At 42.6% G+C, this 23,154-nt stretch overlaps 1 protein-coding gene across 7 annotated transcripts in view; it reads left to right on the top strand.

The window, feature by feature from the left end:
• Positions 1 to 21,902, top strand: part of Aig1 (androgen induced 1) — a 222,679-nt gene extending 200,777 nt beyond the window's left edge. For 3 of the 7 annotated variants that reach the window (XM_037200287.1, XM_037200289.1, XM_037200288.1), the window contains 2 exons: positions 10,835 to 10,998; positions 11,584 to 11,905. In XM_037200287.1, the coding sequence (XP_037056182.1) occupies positions 10,835 to 10,998; positions 11,584 to 11,663 (244 nt within the window). In that variant the 3' untranslated portion in view covers positions 11,664 to 11,905. Of the gene's footprint in view, positions 1 to 10,834; positions 10,999 to 11,583; positions 11,906 to 21,244 lie in introns of those variants that run through there. The other 4 variants (XR_005090197.1, XR_005090196.1, XM_028861410.1 and 1 more) reach the window with 3 other exon arrangements.
• The last annotated feature ends 1,252 nt before the right edge of the window (positions 21,903 to 23,154 follow it).

The following is a 23,154-nucleotide window of genomic DNA, read 5'->3' as shown; positions in this document are numbered from 1 at the left end:
ATATCAGATGTTTACATTGTGATTCATCACAGCTGCAAAAATTACAGTTATGAAGTAGCAACAAAAATAATTGTATGGCTGGGGGTCACCACAATATGAGGAACTGTATTAAAGAGACACAGCATTCGGAAGGTTAAGAACCATTGATCCAGAGAAATGAGGGGTGGAACAGGCAATCAAGAGGACAAGTAGGAATTTTTAATTGTTCTAAAGAAAAGCATTTAGTGTCATTGAGGGTCAGAGTGGTAAGCGAAGTTAATTTCTGCAAAAGTGTGCAAAATGATGCTGTCTGCTGTGGAATCCAGACAGTTTCTCCTCGCCTCCCGGTTTGAATGTGTGGCTCCTCTCAGCAGCCAACTCGGATGATCCCATGGATCATAATGGTCCCTTGCTGAGTCCCCACCCCGTCCCCTCCAGAAAGAACACATGTTCCCTCCGGTGTTCGATGTGTCAACTTGATGTCTGGCACCTGTGTGCTTTGAGAAGTTCCAAGTGATTAAAGTTAAGAAAAGCCAGTCCCGAGTTTTATTGAGGGAAATTCAGATTGAAATTCAGATTGAATTCTCTCCAGGAAAACATCACCATAAAATCAGGTAGACTGGAGAGAGTGGAACTCGATGGGAACGGATCATTTGCAACCAGTTTAGGCATGTGCCAGGAGATGTGTTAAAGGAAAAACTTTCTGAAGTCGATTACTGGCCTGCCTTCATGGATAAATCACTGCGATATTTGTGATTTAGAATCAGGAAGAAAACACATTCCCTCATGACCTCATGACAGGAATTCATTCCGAAAGCCTTGCACAATTTGCCTCTTTCCCTAGGGATGGGTGGAGGGACTTGTAACCTTCAAAATATTCTTGTATGGAATACAGGAAAATGTTATATACTTCCACATAAGGAGAAACCCTGGGGAGGCTTTTGGTGTTGCTCATTTGATTTGCTTGTGTATATTTTTTAAAAAGCTTTAACTTAAGTTGGTGGTGCTAATAACTATCTTATCTGCCAGTCACGTCACTATTTAATTATGGACTTAGTCCCGTGTTTCTGCTGTGTTCTCTATTCTTGGTGTCAGCTTCTAGCTCATTCACATATTTGAATCATATTATGAGGCAGTGTTTTAACTTCTCTACTAACCTGGAAACAGGATAAAAGACATTCCACAATGTTCAAGGTGACCCCAAAAATACATAAATGAGCTAGAAGTTGTTCCAAAGTGTAGAAGACATAGCTACATGCACAGGACAATGTAATTTGTTAGGCCCAGAGAAGAATAGTAAGAGGGCCCTTTGTTAAAATACATATATATACATATATTAAGAATTACGCCGGGCGGCGGCGGCGGCGGCGGCGGCGGCGGCGGCGCACGCCTTTAATCCCAACACTCGGGAGGCAGAGCCAGGTGGATCTCTGTAAGTTCGAGGCCATCCTGGGCTACCAAGTGAGGTCCAGGAAAGGCGCAAAGCTACGCAGAGAAACCCTGTCTCGAAAAACCAAAAAAAAAAAAAAAAAAAAAAAAAAAAAAAAGAATTACAAGATGGTGACTGTGGATCATTAATTTAAGTCTAGGACCTTCTGAGCACTGAGTACTGTGTGACCAGAAAGCCTTCCCAGGGTCTGTGGAACTAGCTTCATTGAAAATAATCAAGAAATCATTAATGAGTGTTACATTGTGATTATATCTTAAGGTATTTCCTTGAAAAACACCCCTTAGGGCAAAACTTGGCTTCTGCAGTTGTATCTGTAAGCTAAATGGTATTTCAACATTACTGAGAGTGATTTTTCTCTGCTTGGTGTTTGTCTGTACACCGATGCATTTTCTAGCACTACTCATGCCTCACTTGAGAGAACGTTTGAGCCCGTTTTCCATGGAAGCAAGCATCCTTCACATAGCCCAACAGTCTCTACCGTTTCAGTAGCAAGTCTTGGCAAACTTACCACACCACAATCTCATAACCACACCTACACATGCCAGTACTGTTCACCCCGCAAGTGGAGACTCGTGTGTTAAACAAATGAAGGAGTCCGTGAACAATAAATAAATAAATAAATAAATAAATAAATAAATAAATAAATAAATAACCAGAACAACAAGAAAACTTCCAGAGTTCCGAAAATGCAATAAAACAGGTCCTGGTGAAATCCTTACTGGGGAGAAAGTCCATGGGGCCTTCAAAATAGTTCTCAAACTGAAGGTATTTACAGACAGTTCCAAACGGTCAAGACGTGAGCTTACAGTCCTATTTGCCTGTGAAACATCCCTCGGAAGCTTCAGAGAGTGGAGAGACACAGTAAGCCAGAAGCTGACGTCCACATGCTGCCCTGCCCAGGACACAGGCCAATGCCTGATGAGTGTAGTGAGTCCCCACAGGCTAAATATGGTGTGACTGTTGAAGAGACCTGTCGTCTGTCATTGCCTTCTCTGAAGGGGGGTTTCATCCTTGCAGTGCTTCCCCCTCTCCTCGAAGGAAGTGATAAAATCTGATGCTTGAGTTTTATAAGACGTCCAATCTTGTGTTAAAACTTCACTAAAAAGTGATTTATCTATCATTTTGCAACATCTCTGCTTCTCACACAGTTTTCCACCGCGATCATGTGAATTGCTTTTATAGTCAGAAGGGGAAAAAAAAAAAAACTTACAGAGAGATTTCATGCCTAAATCATCTTTTGGATTCTAAGCATATTAAAGGCTTGGAGGTCCTGTTCCCATCCGTCACAGGCTGGCCTCTGGAGCAGTCGAGGAGTCAGCCATACGAGCTTCGAACTGCACTACTGAGATGTGTGTCCCAGCCTCTCCACTGCTCATCTCTCTGGCCCTCAGTGTCCTCAGCTGGAAAAATGACATAAATATAACACCTTCCTCCAGAGAAGGGGTCCTGGAAAGCACAGTGCCTGTGCCCAGCTTTGAAGTGTAGTTGGCTATAAGCTGCTATTCAACATGGGTCTATATCCTGTGTGTTTTTCAAGTTGCCTAGCTCTTTCTCTAAATTTGAACAGTAACCTTTTAATCCTCTTAGATAATCAGGAAAATAAAAAGGTTCCTGGGGGCACAATAGCTACTTCTATCCACTCAGGATAAATAAGGGCAACAGCCAGAACAGGAAAGGTTGACACGTGACCCTCACTAGGATGTCTCAGAGCCTCCTGTCACAGTCCCATCTCATGATTTTTGAAACAAGGTGACTTTGCCCATGTGGCCAAATGAGGTATGGAATTTGAGAAGGTCAGTTTGTTTTAAATTCTCATCAATATGTGATGGGCAGTCAATATCCAAAGTAGATTTCAAACACACACACACACACACACACATACACACACACACACACACACACACACACACACACACACACACACACATCTGAAAATGTCCTTGCTTCCATGTTACTAGTGGGAAGCATTTTCCTAGTAACTCTTGCTTCTCAGTTTCTGTGTTAATAGACACTATCTTTGAACCCCTCCCTGGCTTCAGGAAACCACACTCCCTTTCTTGCTCCCGCCCACATTCCACGGTATTTCACTGTTTAGTCTCATTCTCCTTGATCTGCCCCTTAAAATGTACCCTTCGGGGAGCTCTTTTGGAAACCCATTTTCCTGATGCTTCCTCTACACTCTCACCTGGACCATCACAGTCTGGGCGACAGCTCCCACTATCATCTTGTTGCCAATGAGCTTGATGTTTGTGTTACCACCCATGGAACTACCAGCCTTCAGGACAACTCCACTTGGACAACATTTGGACATTCAAACTGAGCGTGTCCAGACAAAACTCCTCATCCCCCAAAGGCAGCTCCCTTACAGCACTATTTCCTATCTCAGGAAATGGCAGCCCTCTCTACCTGGCTCATCAAGCCAGGAATCTATGATTAATCCTTAACTCATTTCGGTGGCCTCATAGCATAAGCCCAATCAATCACCAAGTCCTCTAATTCTGTTTCTGAAATAAGTGCTTTTTATTTTGAATTTTTACTATGAATTTAAAAATCACTTTGTGTTGTGACCTAGCCAAAATTGTGTGTGTGTGTGTGTGTGTGTGTGTGTGTGTGTGTGTGTGTGTGTACGTACCCACACATGCATTTCCTTATGACTGAAACTTCCATTTTGCAAGCCAGTTTTGATCATCATATACAAGCCCTTCTAACTTTTTCTATTCTGTTATCTTGTTTTTTGTTTGTTATTACAGTTTGTAACCCATGGTTACTGGTGAATCCTGAACAACCAGTGCTTCAGGGAACAGAGGAAGGAACACCTGATGTATAGTGTTTGCCCTTCTGTAAACAGTCCCACTATGGTTGAATCCAAGCTGCCATGTAACTAGCTCACAAACTTCCTAAATATGTAACAATATTAGCCTTCATTACCATCTCCAGCATGTCACTGCTTATGACTGACACTTTGATAGATACCGGTCTACATAGCTTATGAAACCACCTATTAGTTTTCATTTCCAAGAACTACCACTTCTATCTAGGCCACCACTGTTTTGGATAGAATTGGTTTTCAGTTCCATCTGCCCACATTTATTTAATATGCGCCAAAGGCTTCTTTCTCTCCATGCTTGGTAGTCTAGCTTTTGAATGCTTAAAGACCACCCACAGGTTGACACCAGCCCCGCCTACACTCGATCCCTGGTCTCAGCAAAAAAGTTTTCTTCTTGACACTCTTAGCGTTTTCCCTTCTTCTTGGGTCTTTAGATATTCCTTTTAGCTAGAAAGTTCTCTTCTCCCATCTTTAATCAACTAATTCTTCCTCATCTGCCACAGCTTAAATGACTTCCCGTCAACTACTTACTCTCCTGCCCTGTGACAGGCATGATGACCAGAGCTAAGGCGACAAAGAGAGACACAGCTTCTCACCTCACAAAATGTGTACTCTGCCTCAAGTCAAGTTATCGCTCAAAGCTAAGGACTAGTCAAGGAGCTTTAAAAATCAAGAAGATCGCTGGTTCTCTAAGAACTTACATTTGAACGAACCTGGCAGATCGGGGGAGCTTTTCCTGAGTAAAGTGATGGCTTCACAATTGTCGCAGTGGACAATCTGAAGACAAGTACAACTTCACTGGTCTGTAGGATGGGTAGCGACCAGCGCAGGTATAAAGAGATGCACGTGAAGATCCACGTGGCAAGGACGGAACACGGAAAATCTGGGGACCAGGTGAAAATCGTTTTGACTAGAGTATAAAGAGCAGCAAGATAAAGGAGTGAGACCGAGCCAAATGGACAGGTGCAGGCCATTGTGAGGCAGGTGCCTCCACTTCTATAACAAAAATGAATGGAGGAGCACTGTCAGGTTGAAAGCACGGACACAGGGTAATAATGTATTCTTGTTTCTGATTGAGAGAGCTCACTGTGCCCACTGAGACAGTTAGAAAAGTGGAGAAAAGAGAAGAAGACACAAATGAGAAACTGTTACAGTCTCCTGGACTAAGATAAATGTCATACAAATTAAGATGGTGATAGACATTGAAAAAATATCGATGTCTTGCAGAGATGACTGAGGTGACCTTGATCAGACAGGGCAGGGCATTGACCATGAAGAAAGGAAGAAATGCTGACAGGTGTTTGAGTTGCAAAACTGAACCATTCTCGGAGGTGAGGAATTTGGGAGGTCTGGCAAGGAATAGCAGTAACTTTGGCTGTAGATAGACTAAGTTGGAAGTACATTTAAGCTGTGCAAAATGAGATGCTTTCAGATCTGAGACTATTTTCTAGAACATGGAAGAGAACTGGATAGAGATGCAAGTTTGTGAAATGTCTATGTATGTGGTGGGTGTGAAGTCATGGCCATGAATGAATTAACAGGGAATATAGAGCATTAAAACAAAGGAGAGGAGGGGCTTAGAAACTAAGCTTCAGGGAAAGTCCAGGGATGTAGAAACGGCTCAGCATTAAAAGTACTTACTGTTCCCTCAGGGGACCCAGATTCAGTTCCCAGCACGCACTTCGTGACTCACAACCTTTGTAACACAAGATCTGTAACACCAATCCAGAATATCCGACCCTCTCCTTGCCTCTGAAGGCCCCAGACAAGCAGGTGGTGTGCTTACATGCATGCAGACCAACCAGTATTACACTTACAACTATATGTAAAATCTCCATTTAATGTAATGAATAGTGAGCTTACAGAAGGAGAAAAAGAGAGGTCAAAATGGTAGGAGGGGAAAAGGAGAGAGAAATGGTGTTCAAGCCAGCCAGCATGATGTATTAGGACATCCAAAAAACGAAGCTGAGGGACTGGAGAGATGGCTCAGTGCTTAAGGGCACTTTTCTAGAGGACCTCTGCTCAATTCCCAGCACCCACATGGCATCTCACAACTATCTGTAACTCCACTTCCAGGGGATTTGATGCCCTCTTCTGGCCTCCACAGGCTCAGTACACACATAGTGCCCAGACATACATTCAGGCAAAGCACTCACACATAAAATAAAATAAAATAAAATGAATGACTATATATTTAAAACGAATTAAGTTATGTTGGCAGAAGAGCAGTACAATGTAGAGGAGTCAGTGAGTAGTCACCAGTTCAGAGTTTGCCATGGAGAGGAGAGACAAAGAGCAATGGTTATGAAACTGTTGAAAGCTTTTTTATTGCACGTTGATGAAAGTCTTTGACCATATCGGCTATGAAAGAATGGCTTGACAGAAAGCTGAAGATGCAAGAGCCTACCCAAGTGTGACGAGCTGTACATGAGCCATCTTTGTAAGAGCGGGGAATAATCCCTATGCACCCGGGGCACTCCTGTCCTGCCCTTTGTAATTGGTGGGAGCCTTAGCCTTTCACAGCTGAGCCATCTCCAGCTCCTGCCCTTTGTAACCGTGCCCATACTCAGAAATGCTCTTGGAATAGCTTGATCTCCCACTAGACTGGACTCACAAGGACAGGCATTACCTCTGCCTCATTTTCTGCTGGATCTGTTTGCAAAGTGCTCAAATGGGAGACATGGATACATGACATTTTTTTATAACTTGTAAGTTTCAAATAAATGGATTAGAGGTATATTTAATAAAGCAAGTAGTCCAGAAGCCTGTTAATACTGATTAATATGTGCATATGTGTACACATATATGTATACACATTCATGCATGCACACATACACCATGATTGTTGATTTCTGAGGATAAAATTTTTAACATTAAGCGCCATTGCCTTAAGCATAGGTATTTCGGTGCTTAGATGAGAAAGCTTTAAAAATGAGACAGCAATTGAAGGCAATCCAAGAACTAAGAACTCTCCACTCATAGATGAGCAAGGCCATGAGTCATCTCTGCACAAAGAATTTAACTGTGATAATATCAAGGAAACAAGTGATGAAATCACAGCCTGTTAGGACAAGTGGATATATCATTCACACTAATCCAGGTGTAACCCCAAATAACAGGACTTCTGCATCTGTACCTGGGATGATTTGATGACCTATCAAGTAAAAAAAAAAAAATCAGAAAGGGGAGAGAAATATGAGTATTTTAAGACAATACCAAGCGCCTTAAGGAAAGCAAGTCCAGCAACAGGAAGGTAATCAAGAATGGGTGGGAGGGGGCTTTGGGGGCCCCACTCCTAATTGGGGAGCTATTGGCAATTAATGGCGGCTGGGGGATGGAGAGTGCATTTTCCTCAGTAGTGTGGCCACTGTTCAGTTCCCCATGCTGCAGCAAATATCCCCTGCACCCATGCTCATGCAAGCAATCTGAATTAATCTCATTCAGGAAGAGACATGAAGGTAGAATCAGGGCTTGTTGGGAAGAAAGGGTCCAGAGGGAGGGGAGGGAGATAAGAAAGGGTAGTTAGTGGGAGGGTGAATGTGATTGTAATACAGTAGATGCATGTGTGAATTTATCAAAGAATAATTAAAATGTTTTAAAGGGCAATCAATTGTGCATTTCTTTCCTGGCTTTCCCAGTTCTTGTGTGTATGTGTGTGTGTGTGTGTGTGTGTGTGTGTGTGTGTGTGTGTGTGTGTTTTATTTAATTTGGCCTCAGATTTTTTACTTGTGAAATGGGGATAAATATCCCTTATAGGGGTTTTATAGGGTAAAAAAAAAAAAGGTAACAGATCATGTGAACGCACTGTATGCAGCCCAGTTACACAGGAATCAGAGATCAGGGATGAGGCATGGAAAGCTTAAGTTGAAACTGTCATTTTTCCAAGTGATATGGATATAGTAACTGGTCATGGAATTCTGAAGTTTGAGGAAAGATCCAGCCTGGAGATATAAATTTGGGAGTCATCTAAAGACACGTAGGATATGGCCATTGGTATATCATTTGGCATTGTATTTTGGTTCCGTGGAGATCAAAAGTGCATTACATAGACTGAGGAGGAGCAGACCTCAGGCCTGGCATCAGAAGTGATCTTTATGAGCTGCAAATGAAAGGCCTAGTCCACCAAAGGCAGGTGGAGTGCCAGAAGCAGGCATGCAGAGTATAATTAACATTTATAGTTGAATCGCACCCCCAGTTTGCCTAATGGAGGAAACATTGACAGCGAGTCAGGTCACAATTTTGTAATTGATTTGTAAAAATGATTTACTAGTTCGTGACATTAAGCTGAGGGAATGTTGCATATTTTCCACATGGATGCCACTTAGTGGCTGCAACAATACCTCCTCACCGTAGTGAAAACCAGTCAAGGAAGATCTAACTGCCAGTGATTCATGAACTAGCAGAACAGGTCGTATCCAACTCCACAGTCTAATTTCAACACTTTAATTTCTGTTGGTCTCCACAAGTACTTTGGCTTTAAAATTTTTTCATTTCCTGACTTTTTTTAATAGAAGTATTTTGGCTTGAGTAAGTCAATACGATGGAAACAGCCATTTCTAGATGTACACTCACATGTCATAGTTATTATGTCTATCCCCAAACTTTTCATCACCTTCAACACAAACCCTCATTTCCTGCAGTCCCCTCAGCCCCATGTTTATTAGTCAGCTTTCCATTAGTACGTAAAAAAAAAAAAAAGACAAAACAAACAAAAAAAAAAAAGAGAGAAACCATTTAAAAGAAGGGAAGAGTTATTACCCATCACAGTTTCAAATGTTTCAGTCCATGGTCAGCTGGCCCGACAGCTTTCATGAGGGAGCAAGTAGAGGTAGAAAGTTGCTCACCTCACAGGGACTGGAAGAAAGAGAGAGGGAAGGCCAGGGGTGAAGTAGATCATTCAGAACCATGCCCCAACCATCTACTTCCTCTAAAACTGGACTTCGTCTTATAGTCTCCTCAACTTCCCAGTAGCCAATTAAGAATTCATCAATGGGTTAATCCACTGATTAGCTCCAAGTCCCCATGAGTCATTCACTTCCCAGAGGCCCCACCACAGGATACTGCTGCCTTGGGGACTGATCTCTCGATAATTGTGTTGAGGGGGAAGCATTTTTGATGGAGATGTAAGACATGTAGATCTCTATTGTGCTTTGTCTCAGGCTTTGCCTAATTTAGTGCCTCATACAAATGGAGTCGTCAGAAGCTGTCCTATGATTTGACTTACTTATTATCATGTTTTCAAGGTTCAGTATGCTGTAGTGTGTACTAAAGTTTTATTCTTCCTTGTACAAAATAACATTCCATTGTGTAGTACATACAGCCCTCTGCAGATTCATTCATCTCTTGATGGACATGGGTGGTTTCAAACATTTGGATGCTCTGAATTTTTATTAATGTGTTACAGTGTATTGAAGTGTTACAGTCTCCACTTTGAATTATTCTAGAGATAAAGCAGAATTGCCATAAATGTGTTGTACATGTTTACATGCATGTGAATGTATTCGTGTATGATTTGGGCTCTGTGTGTTCATACTTTGTTTATTTAAAAAGTGAAATTCTTTCAGCAGCAGCATCAGAGTAAGTTTCATCTCCGTGGCAATTGGGGCTTTACCCACATGGATAATAGAAGCCTCGTAGTGAAGCTCCATGGCTTCCTGCCACGAAGGAAGCCTTTGTGTGGGTGGGTGTGTCCACATTCCTAAAGAGTGGAGCCCCAAACACTAAAGTATAGAAAGTCACCTTTATTCCCAATATAATAGGTATTTATATTTTATTCACTCTCCAAAACTGGTACTCTTTGGTAAAAGAACAAACACCAAATAATACAGAGAACCACTACCGGTAGCCATGCTAGGACCAAGACAGTGAAGCACACATTGCAGCTGAGCTCTGGGAAGCAATGCTGGTTGATGTTGCTCTTTCCACAGAGCCAGAAACATCCAGCCCAGAAACAAGATGGCTACAAGTGTGCACACGCAAATGTTTAGAAGGGACGTGACTGGAGGACCTGCAGAGCAGAGAAGCAGGAAGCCTGTATCTGCAGGGTGATGGGGTGGTGGTTCCAGTGCACGCAGTTCATGTCGCTGTCTCACTGAAAGGCGGTATGGCAAGATACCTGGCATATACTCAGTCAGCTTTATTACAGGGTGGTTGCCTAATGCTCCATTGTTCCATTGTATAAGAAGAGATTAAACGGGTTGTATAACAGTATTAAATCACCCAGCAGTTTCTAATACCTAACCAAAACCTTTTAAGTGTCATTAAAGACAAGAAGACACTGCCAGGAAGCAGGAGATTAAGGAGATGTGTCACTCAGTGCAATGTGGGGTCCTGACAGGATTCCTAGCACAGAGGAAAGACCCAGCAAAGAAAGGCAGCAGTTGGGTTAGTGTTGATGGACCAGTGCTGACTTCACACTTGGAGTAACTGTCCTAGAATTATACAAGATATTAACAAGCTGAGTGCGAGCCATGCAGGAGTTCCTTGTTGGTGTGATGGGCTTGCATTTGTAACACAACAGCTTTGACATCTGTCATGGCCATAACTCCATCTTTGTCTCCTTTCCAATTCCAATGCAGGGTGTGCTGGATACATCATGTCACCGGCATGTGGGTGTACCCTTTCCTGGAACATATTGGCTCAGGAGCTAGGATCATCTTCTTTGGGTCAACAACAATTCTAATGAATTTCCTGTACCTGCTTGGAGAAGTCCTGAACAACTATATCTGGGATACACAGAGAAGTAAGTATCATTCAGGGCATGGAAAACAAGAACAGTACTGCCTACAAAAAGCCGCGGCTGAGGGTAACTTCTGCAGCAGCCTCTTTAGCCTTCCACACGGGCTCTCCGCGGAAGCTTCATTTTTTATTACAGTAGTAATTTAGGAGCTGCTGGCAGTGTTACCTGAAAGGTTTATTTCTCACTTGGTCTTATTAGGTAGTAAAACATCCAAACCTAAAGATAAAAGAAGCATACTCATAAAATTATATAGAAAAAAAAAATACAGTGTTAATAGGAAAACAGAAGTGAAGCCAGCTATGATTAACAGAATTCTGCCGTAGTGAGAGGACCCTAAATTAAATAGTAAGTTATTGAAAGAACCTCATTAAAAGTCTCACCAGATCTCACTCTTTATGCCATCTTTTCATGGATTTGGTAGCCTCAGAAGAATCTCATGACGACGAAGCCAGAACTATTAACAGTCCAGGTCCTGCCCTTTGCCAGAGTGGAAGGTCACAGAGAGATGCAGTCATTAAAGAATATATTTCATTGCTGCTAAAGCTCCCTTAACCTTTGACTTGATTCCTCTTTTGTTTCTATTTATAGCAAAGGCTCCACCTGGGCAAGACACACAATGTAATCTAAGCTGTGACAAACCTGTCCAAAATCTATGTAAAAAGATGTAAACATTGGAAGGTGGAAAAGGAAGAGCTTAGACATGTAGGGATCTGAATCCCACAAGAAACCACATCCAGAGGCTGGTATGGGGCTTTCAGGGAGATCTGAACATCTCCCTGGACACGGTCCTTCATTCTCATTATCACCTGTAAGTGGACTGTGGTCCACAAATGTTGAGCACCTGACTGAGGGTCAGTCACTGTGCCAGAGCACAGTCCACTTGACTAATAAAGTAGTGCTTACACAGTCATGGAATCAGATTGTTTTTGTACGTGCTTCTTCGAGACCAAGTGAGTCAACATGTCAGCCATTGCTAAATGGTCCCTAGTTTTCATCCATTCAGACCGCAACTTGGAGAACCAGACATAAATCTTTTCATGATGTTTCCTCCATTCAACAGAAGCAGTAATCTTTCTCTTTTAAATTATAGAATTATTTGGTACCCTTAAAAATCTTTTTGATTGTGAGTCTAGCCTTTAATGCTAAGCCATCTCTTTTGAGGCCGGGTGGTGGTGGCACATGCCTTTAATCCCAGCACTTGGGAGGTAGAGCCAGACGGATCTCTGTGAGTTCGAGGCCAGCCTGGTTTACAGAGTGAGATCCAGGACAGGCACCAAAACTACACAGAGAAACCTTGTCTCGAAAAACCAAAAGAGAGAGAGAGAGAGAGAGAGAGAGAGAGAGAGAGAGAGAGAGAGAGAGAGAAGAAAAAAGAGAAAATTTGCCTCATCATCTTCAGAGAATGGCTGTAGTTAAATTTAAGTTAGTATGTGCAGTCCAGGAAAAAGTTTTCTGGCTTTCTCAATCCCCTGGATATACTCAATTCCAGCAGACATTTGACCATATCTATGCAACTGCCTTGAGAAGGTGGCCTAAACAGCCGCGATAAATATCCAGACTAAAGAACGTTGCTTCCCAGCAGCCTTGAGTGAGGAGTTAGAAATGGACAGCGACCCTGAGTTTTCTGAAATAGCTGTGCATCTTAACTGGTCTCTCCTGTTGTCTTACATGTCATGCATGAAAGTCAGTCACTGTTTTATAGCTTATTTCTGTTTAGAGATTAATTGTATCTACATTTGTTTAGTGGAGCCCCTAGGAGCTGTTGTTTGTGTCAAATCAGCATCCTCCCACTGATGGCCTCCCCTCAACTGTGTGTGTGTGTGTGTGTGTGTGTGTGTGTGTGTGTGTGTGTGTGTGTGTCTGTGTTGGGGGCGGGGAGAAACAGGAGTTTTCTAGTGAGATCTGAGCTTGCTTTACCAGCGGGGCTGCATAAGAGGATGATTGGACCAGAACCTGGGTACCAGGTGTTTGGAAGGGTCTACACTTGGTTGTATCTAGCAAGGGGGAGGTCTTTTGCCTCACCCCTTGCCATTGTTGCTAAAATCCCTTTTCAATAAAGTTCTGGGCCGATGGGTAAGGATCCAGGCCCTCCCAAGGCTATCCTCTGTTTCTCTCTGTTTCTCTCCCCTCTATCCTTCTATCTAAATTTCTTATCCCTCACCGCTCAAGAGTGTCCTGGGGGGAAAGGTGAGGACTGGACCTCACAAATGGTGCCACAAATTGGGACCAGAGATTTGGTAAAAGGAGAGAGGGGGGATTGCAGGTATAAGGAGGCTTGCCAATAAGGAGTTGAAAAATAAAGATGACGATATTTTATTCTCAGGAGTGAAAGTGAAGTGGCTGAAAGATGCCCAAGTGAGGCTGCAGCATATATCTCTTAATATCTAGGTTTCTCTTTTTCTCTCTTTTTCAGTCTCTATCTACTAAATTAAGTTTGAAAATGATATTATAAGTAAGTCATAGAAATGTAAGCTTAGGTATGTTAGGGTAGAATAGGCTTTAGATATACGGATATTGTGTAGGCTTAATAGGAAGGAACTTAGGGTAGACTTTGAATTTCCCTAGTGCTGGACCTGGGATGCCAAGGGCAGCATCCAGGACCTAGTAGACTGTGAACTTGGCAGTATGAGCGGCTTCAGAAGCTCCAGAAGCCACCAACCATGGCAGACGCCAGAGCCAGTGCAAGTGGCAGCTGAGACCCACGGGGCATCAGCCCAGTGCAGGTGGCAGATGCCCAGGAGACAGTGCAAGCAGCAGGGTTCTGCATGCTTTCTGCTGTGAAGAGCCACGGCGAGGAGAACACAATCAGTCAGGGTGCTTGTGAAGCATGACTGACATAGCTTGAGGGTACACGCAACCTTAACAAGCCAGCTCACAGAGGCTTGGAGTGCAGCAAAAACTTCCGGGGCCCCAGCTGCCAGAGCAGGTCTGTCTCCCAGAGCTGCAATCCCCAGGCAGAGACACCGACACTGGGGAAGAGGCTGGGAGCTGAGCAAGTAGCTGGAGAGGGAGAGCACAGGGTGCCATGGCAGCTATGTGAGAGAGAGACAAAGCCTCCATAAAAAGATGCCCATGGGGTGCACACCAGGAGGCCCAGAAAGCAGGCATTCTGAGTCTGAGTGCATTCAGGGAACACTGGTGAGCCTGAAGTGATATTCAGCTGTGCAAACAGGACAACACTCTTAGAGGAGGACTCCCAGCAGAGCAGGTAATGCAGCCAGGGGTGCAGCAGCCACAACTGGCCATGGCTGGGTTTCCCCCTGGACCCCAGGTGCTGAGAGCAGCAGCTCACAGCAGAGGCAGCCTCTTGAGTACATGTGGCATGAGATGATTGAAAGCCCTCAGGACCTCAGGACACAGGGGTCCTGGGAACTGCCCCGTTTATGAGAGGCACAGACAGACTGGAACTGTGAAAGCACTAAAAGCCTGAACAGAACTAGCAGCAAAAGCCTTGCAGTTTCTGTTTACTGGCTGTAAGAAAGTCTCTTTTGGAAGGACTCTGCCCCAGCCAGCTAATAGCTTTTTCCCTGAAGGAAAAATGGCTTTAGGGGAAGGATACAGATTGCAAAGTGCAGCTGTAGCAGAGAGTGAAAGTTTCGGAAAGGCTTACTTGAACTGAAAAAAAGGTTTGGTCATGGGACTCCTCATATTTGGAGTTGTTTACTTCAGAGTCATTATGACACTGACAGCTATACAAAGATTTAAGGGCAGCTGACAAGCCAGGCCCTGATAGTTTTGGTGCCTGTCCTGGATCTTGCTCTGTAGACCAAGCTGGCCTCGAATTCACAGAGATCCTCCCAGCTCTGCCCCAGCCCCTGAGTGCTGGGACTAAAGGCGTGCATCATTGCCACCCAAGTGCTTCCTGGAACTTTAAGACTGGTAAAAGAACTGTGTTTTTAAACTTTTTTGGGCTTAAGAAATGTGATGGACAAGAGTGATTTCATTGCATTGGGACAATTTAAACTTTACTTATGTATATAGACTCTATTCATGAACTGCTTTGTGTTGAAATGGAACTGTTTTGTGAAACTGTTTATGTAAAATGGAACTGCTAATGGAACTGGTTTTATGTTAAAAATGGAACTGTTTAAATAGAGACATTTGGGTTTTTTCTACTCAGGTTCAAGATGCAGTTTTAAAAATTATAAAGAAAAGGGGGAGTTAATGTTCTTCATTCTATTTAATTTACTTTAAATAAATATTTTCTTGTCACTTGAGTGGACTGGTGTTGTGTTAATGTACCCTACGTTTTGTATAGTTCTATTAAGAAATTGTTTTTGGATGTTTGCTAAAGTTTTTAAAGTGTTAATGGTAATATTGAGAGCATTGCTTTTGGATGTAGGTTTGTAGGAAGTGTAATTGTGTATAATAATATTTATATTAGAATTATGTTAAACTGTTAATGTTAATGATGAAGCTAAGGGAGTCTTTGAGTTTTATGCAGTTGCATCCAGAGTTTGATTTATTTGATGCTGTTCCATCAAGAATTTTTTGATTTAAAAAAGGGCTTGGTGCAACTAAGATTTCTATAGTCACCTTAGACTCATTCAACAAGGACATTCCATCTTTATCATGCTCTAATCCTTTACTTGGAGATGTGGCAGCCCTAGGGAGTAGGAGTATTGCTGTGGTGACTCCAGCTACTTGCAAACTCTTAGTGGATTCAGAGCTGTATAGAGTTAAGCTCTGTAGCCTCACTTGAGTTTTAAAATATTAAGAAAGGGGAACCTGTGGGAGCCCACAGAGGTTTCCTAGTGAGATCTGAGCTTGCTTTACCAGCAAGGTGGCATAAGAAGATGATTGGACCATTGGCCTGGATACCAGGTGTTGGGAAGGGTCTATACTTGGTTGTATCTAGCAAGGGGGAGGTCTTTTGCCTCACCCATTGGCATTGTTATAAAAAGCCTTTTGAATAAAGTTCTGGGCCAGTGGATAAGGATTCAGACCCTCCAAGGCTATCCTATGTTTCTGTCTTTCTCTCTCCCCTCTATATTTCTATCTAAATCTCTTATCCCTCACTTCTCAAGAGTACCCTAGGGTAAAAGTGGAAACAGGGCCCGTGTGTGTGTGTGTGTGTGTGTGTGTGTGTGTGTGTGTGTGAGAGAGAGAGAGAGAGAGAGAGAGAGAGAGAGAGAGAGAGAGAGAGAGAGAGAGAGAATATGTTCATCTGACACTCTAGTGCCTCCTCTGCAACTGGGATTGCAAGTTCATGCAACTATGTTCCTCTCTTTTTAATATGTGTTCTGGGGATCAACCAGGAGTCCTTATGCTTGCAAGTACTTTGCTGACTGAGCCATTTCTCTAGTCCTTTATCTTAAATTTGCCAACAAAAAAATTCATTATGTCTACATAGTGGGTTTTTTTATGCACCAACATTTAAAAATTGGAAATTTTCATATTATAGTTGGACTTCCTCTCCTTATCAAGTATTTTAGGATATGGTGACACTGGTCCCACTGTTCCTTCTGTCAACAATGGATTTGAACTGAGTATCAGTAGACACCTTTAGATGCCCATCTCATCTGGCACTTAACTCAGTCAATTTCACAATTGAGTTTGAAACTGCAGATTAAAAGCAGTGTGAGTGTGTGGGGGTGGGTGGGTGGTGTGCATGCCCACACACCTGAACATATGCATGTTTATGTGCATGCACATGTTGACTATTGTTTAGTACAGTATAAAATATCTGTTTCCACAAATCAGTTAGTATGAAATTACTCAATGAGAAGGAATACTGCATATAAGGTATAAAATACCTTCCTGAATTCCTTAATGGTTTTCAGTGACTCAAATCCTCTGGTTTGTTTATGCTACAACTTCAAGATTAAAAAAAAAAAAAAATTTGCAGACTATTACAGCTAGGGAAATAAGTCCTAGAAATTATCTAGACTGTCTGCTTTACAAAGACAGCTGAGGCCTATGAGTGACCTACTGAAATAATTGTTGTCAAAGCCAGTGTCTTCCACCCAAGGTTCAGCACCTTCTCACTTCTAGTGAACTATCAGAATCTCCATGTTTTAGAAACACAAAACAGGCCTGCTTGCTAGGAAATACAAGCCCTTAAAATAAGTTAAATTAATAGTCAAACATTTACTCTTTTACAAATAAAGTAACTCAAGATAGATTTGTGAGAACTGTTTGTGTTTGCTCTAATAAAATACCACAAGCTGGGTATTTTAAACAATAGGAAGAGATTGACTGGCATGTGCAGATGCCACAAGGTTCAAAGCAAGATGTAGTAAGGATTGGTTCCTCATGAGATCCTTAAGGGAAAGTCTGCCACAGGCCTCACCTAGGCTGGTAGTTGCTCATCTTCATGCTCAGAGATGCGCTCCCTGTATGTGATATGGTCTCCCAGTTTCCCCCTTTTAGAAGGATGCTAGTCATATTTGATGACATTCACCCCAATGGCTTCATGTTAACTTTGTGAAGACCTCATCCAAATAAAGTTTTATTCTAAGACAATGGAGATTAGGAATTTAATATCACAAGTTTGGGACTTTAAATAATTCATCCTGTAATAGTCCCCCTACCATAAAGGTCTTTCACACATATGAAACGCATTCTTATCCCAGTAGTCCCCAAAAGCCATTCTGGCATCAACTCTTTAATACAAAAAATAAATAAGTAAGTAAATAAATAAACAAAAGTAAGAAAGGAAAGAAGAAAGGAATAAAAAAATGAAGGAAGGAAGGGAAGGGAAGGGAGGGAGGGAGGGAGGGAGGGAGGGAGGAAGGAAAGAAGGAAGGAAGGAAGGAAGGAAGGAAGGAAGGAAGGAAGGAAGGAAGGAAGGAAGGAAGGAAGGTATTGGTGAAATTATTTTGGCCACTCCACATAGTTAAAAGGATATTTATTTAATGGTAAATAAATAAGTAATAGGAAGGTCGCAGGGTCTGGGGAAGGTGTATCACAGTCCAGCAGTGTTCTCTGGAGCTCTGCTCGGTCAATCTCCACCGGTCAGCATCCCGGTACAGAGAGAGCGCACAGAGAGAGCGCTGGCCCATCCAGCTCTCGGGTCTCCAGGCGCCTCCCCTGGCCCCGCCTCGTAGGCGTGACAGTTGCCAGAGTCTCAATGGGGGTTGGAACTTCCAGATCCAAGCTGGAATGGCTACCCACTACATCTCCCCCTTTTGTCTAAATAAGAAGCTTCTAAACTAATACAAGACTATATACAAAGGAATGGTTATCAAATATTGTCCAGGAATAATGAGGGATAATGACCTAGATAAGATGTAACTACAACCAGTGCAAACAATATCAAGCAAGAAACACAAGCTGGAATGGCTACCCACTACAGGAAGGAAGGATCTCTTCTGAAGTATGCTATAAACCTATAAACCATGTATGGGTGAGATGTGGTCATAATTCATCCCAAAACAAAATTGTTCTCCAGGTTCATGTAAACCTACAAAACCAGGCAAAAAGTTACCTCCTTCTAAAACATGGTGGTGTAGAAGGCCTGTGATGTACAGTCCCCTTCCCAATGGGAGGAATGAAGGAGACAGAAGGACTCATGGCTACCAAGCAAATCTGAAAGCAAGCAGGGGATAGTTCCTTTAATTTAAAGGCTTGAGAATAATCCTCTTTGGCTGGATGCTGTAGCCCTGAGGCTCACAAGGAGGGGTTGGACCCTGCATTCCAACCCCTGGAGAACAGAAGATCCACCCTCCCCCAAATCCTGGACTGGAATCATGGGGGCAAGTGGCGGGCAGGGTATACTCTGGAAACAAGGAAGAGCTAGTGACTGAAAGTCCTTGTGTCATTGGCCCTCCACTTCATGCTATGTCTGAGCCTTTCTTCCAGGATGGTACTTTCTTTGGGTATAAAATTTTCAAAGACAATGCTGGTTTCTCCTGCAATTCGAGGAGACCCACACCATCAGAGAAGAGGGTCCTTCAGAAGGTTTTCCTGGATTACTGTCTCTCGCTCTGGCATCTGCTGCAGCAATTGCTTGGACCTATGAGTCAGATGCCTAATTTCTTCAAGGAACAATTGTCTAGCCACACCCTGGGGCATTCTCTCACATTTTGAAGCACTGTAGGTCAGGACTTTGGCATATGATTGTGCAGTTCAACCCACGACCCCTGAAGCATTTCTGTCCTTCACCCAAGACACTGTTCTAAACTCTTAACTCTGACTAAGGCAGCTGCTCTCACCAGAGTCAGATTTTAAAAGACCAGAAACAAGAGTGCTCAAGAGTAAGAGGCAAGGACAAGGACAGAGAGAATAGGTAAGAGGGGTTCAGGGGAGGGAGTCAGGCCCAGGCCTCCATGTGCAAGCCCAGGCCCCTTCTCTGTAATGCCTGTCCAGGTTGTAGCGCTGGCAGAAGCTCCAGGCTCTCACTCTCTGAGCGCTACTCCCGAGTGGAAGCCATCTGCCTGCTTAAGAATATTTGTGGTTACCTCCCTCTGGGTCAGCCTTGTCCCCTGTGTTCCACAGGAACAGCCTGTCTCAGCTCTCTGATGAGGTCCAGTCTGCCGCATCAACCCATCAGCAGAATGTTCTAGAGGAAAGCAATCAAAGAAAAAAACAAAACAAACAACACACACACATGCACGCACACACACACATGCACGCACACACACACATGCACGCACACACACACATGCACGCACGCACACACAATTTTGAATCCCGTCTACCCCCAGCTTCTTCACTCTTGTGTAGAAAACACAGAACAGAGGTGGGGTGTCAGGCTTGTGCTGTCTGAAGAGAGCCTGTATTGTTAACTGTATTTGCCTTGGTTACACACCCAACAAGGGAGACATGGTGTATACTCTTCCTTTCAACCAGCTCCTCTCTCCTTGAGCCCTTGTTCCTGGATGTGATGTTTCCCTCGCAGGATCTGTGGGAGGTATCTTGGAAACTCTTTTATGTCTTTGCTGGTTCCTTACCTGTGAAAATCGACCATGAGAGAGGATACCTGCTCGGAGCAGTGACTCACATTCCGCTGCCTCTTCTGGACTCAATGAAGCTAACTGGGAGTAGAAGCTGGTAGAAGAGGGAGATCCCTAATGAACCCTAGAATAATTGCAACCTTCTGATGTTGGGCTTTTTAATTGATCACTGTGGGGTCCTATATGTTGTTTATTGCTTTTCTGCTAGTCCTGTTTCCAGAGGCCTCCTCTACGTGCATTTATTATCAATGAAGATTAGCTGAGCATCCACTATGAAATACACTATCAAGCAGTAGGGCTGTAATTAAGGACAAAATCATTAAAGATTTTGCCCTTAAAACTCTCTGCCTTTGGAGATCTACACATTTATAAAAGAATAGTAACAGGACCAGAAAGACAGTTTTTCGAATTCTTTTATTCGTTATTGCTATTGAAACAGACACACAAAAAGCATTCAAGAACTTTAGGGGAGATTAGAAAATGATTCTCTAGAAGCAAAAGAAAAGGAGAAGAGCAGATGGAATTTCTGGATTTAAGGATAACTTACGAGAGTAGCCTGAACAACTTCATCTCCAGGAAAAGGAACCATCACTGCAGACAACAGACAAAGCCTTTCTGACCCAGTGCATACACATCCTTCAGGAAAAGCAGATCTGGATGGGTGGCTCCTGCAAGGCAGAACTTGAGTTTCAGCACACACAAGTATGTGGCCAGAAGTATAATCAGGGGTACAGTGATTCCTAGCATGCCTGAGGCTCTGGGTTCATGCCCTAGCATGGGGCAGGAGGCAGAGTCAAAATTGTGTGTGTGTGTGTGTGTGTGTGTGTGTGTGTGTGTGTGTGTGTGTGTGTTGTACATAAGCGGAAGCAGCTCCTGTGGCTAATTAGGGCTCTATGGGCTTTTTAAAAAATAATAAAATTTTAAAAGAGCAGCTCTTAGGTTTTTAGAAACCCCAAATCCTGGTCTTGAGAATGGACCGGACCAAAGTGAAAAATAAATGAAGCCGTTTAAATGCATCAGCTCCATGGCTCCTGCTGCTGGGGGCTGGCTACGAAGCAATCCAGCTGGAGTAGTCATCATGTGAAACAATGAGTCAGGAGTCCTCTTGCTTCAGGGTCCTACTCCCAGAAGCACAAGGACCAGGCTGTGTCACAGAGATGTCAGGAAAGCGTGGGGAGAGAGGTCACTGAGGGTGTTTCTAGAAAACATTGCAAACTGCTTTTCTTCTTAGCTAGGAGAAGGAGGGAGGGATGGAAGGGTGATGGACGTGAGCTATGGTAGCCAGAGATTCTAGGAGCAGCTCCCACATAGCTCTACATCTGATGCTCAAAGAAAGCTCTTTGTCTTTCCAGGTATGGAAGAAGAGAAAGAGAAACCTAAGCTGGAATAAGATCCAAGTCGGAAAGGAGAAGCAGTTTGGAGCTACCCTTGAATTCTTTTGGCCCTGGGCACCAGCAGTGAGGAGACAGAACTTCAAAGGGGCCATGGTATCAACCCTGTCTCCCTGACCCTGCCAGAGGATAACTTTTATATTCAAATATGTGCAAAGTAGGATGCATTGCTTTCGAAGATAACTCACCCTTACTGTTTTAAGCACTCTATTCCAAATTCATTATTGATGACTTCTTTTCCTCTTTTTCTAGTTTTAAAACTAAAGTTGGTCATTGAACTTTCATTTCTGCAATAATAACTCCACGTAATCAAGAAAAAAATCGACTGTGTTTCTTGTTGAGGAACATGATGAAGTTGGAAGGGCAGGTGTGGATCAAGGCATTGGTATTTAGTCTTTAATGTGGCTGGAGTAATGACTCTGGGAGGAAGTATGGGCCCAAGAGAAGGCAAGATAGGTGGTTCCTGTAGTGACAGAGTCATGGTTGCCTCAGTGAGCCGGGTTAGTCATAGTATCAACTGAGTCAAAACCCTGAGTGTGCTTGAATCTCCCTATTTAATCTGTGAATACTTCCCACATGCAAATGTTACTGTTAATAAAGATCAACCAACCAAACTTGATGTCTGCATGGTCTGTCTCAGTCTTAGCAACCTGGTTGAAGTGTCTGTTCTTGTTTGTTTCTGTTGAGGCAGGCCTGTTGAAAGTAGGTTGACTATACTTCATTTTCTGATCTTAAAAGTGGTATGTTTTCATAATTCCAGAAAGAACACTTTAAAATCTTACTTATAAACTCTTGAACATAATTATTTGAAAGGTAGAAAACAGTGTTATATCAATTATAAAATATTACTTAGTATAAATATTGGTTGTACATACTAAGATAGATCAACAATATTTAGAACATTTATTCTAAAAATGACTTAATTGGTGATACAACTTAGGAAGTACTAGAAAAGCCACCCCCATAGGCACCTGTGAATGTGTTCTCTTTTATTTTATTCTATCTACAACCACCACTTCATAAAGGACCCTGATGATCCTCATTGACTACTGACTACAAAGGGCTCAGGACTCCCTAAAGAGAGGATTTTTACGAGGCTTCCAGTAATTAATTTATAGATAATTCAAAGATGTATGCTTTAGTAATAAATGTATTCATACATCACAGAATATATACCCAATTTTAAACACCATTTTATTAAAAATTCCAACCAGAAGAAAAACTCAGTTAATAACTATGCTTACCAAAAAAAAATTAACAAGTACCATAAAATATTTTAGAAAAACTCCATACGTATCAATATCAATGACCATAAAATAGTTTGGTTTATGTACTGAAAGAACTAGATTCCAGAACAGTTTTCAAAGGAAAACACAATTCTATCCTGGACATTGCAAAATGGACACAAAATGGCTGCATCCTGAAAGACTGCAAAAAGAACATCTGGAAGAAGAGGAAACAAAATGAAACAAGGCTTTCTGAGACCCAGACCCACTTCCTTGATGGTGAATGCACTCATTTATAAGCCCCTTCTCTAGAAGTATGCTTCAGAGAAATATGGATAGCCCAAGAAGCATCACCATATTGGTTCCCTACCTCAGAGGAAATATCATGCAAAGATCTGCTGAAACAGAAAAGCAAAGCAATACCACATCCTTGGAGTAGCTTCTATAAATTAATAGTGCCATGGTCAAAGATAGAAGGATCCTGAGTTGGTAGTTACCATCGAACTGCCTTTAACTCACCCATTTGAACAAAGAACAAACTTAAAGTATAAATTGAGTTGTATTCCCTAAAATCCAAATGTTGAAGCCTTAATGTCCAGTAAGTCAGAGTGTGACTGTCTTTGGAGATAACACCCTTTAAAGAGT

The sequence above is a fragment of the Peromyscus leucopus genome, chromosome 8a, assembly GCF_004664715.2.
Source record: "Peromyscus leucopus breed LL Stock chromosome 8a, UCI_PerLeu_2.1, whole genome shotgun sequence".
Classification (NCBI taxonomy): Eukaryota; Metazoa; Chordata; class Mammalia; order Rodentia; family Cricetidae; genus Peromyscus; species Peromyscus leucopus.
Note: the sequence above shows the minus strand (reverse complement) of the source record. Positions and strands in the feature narration are given on the sequence as shown.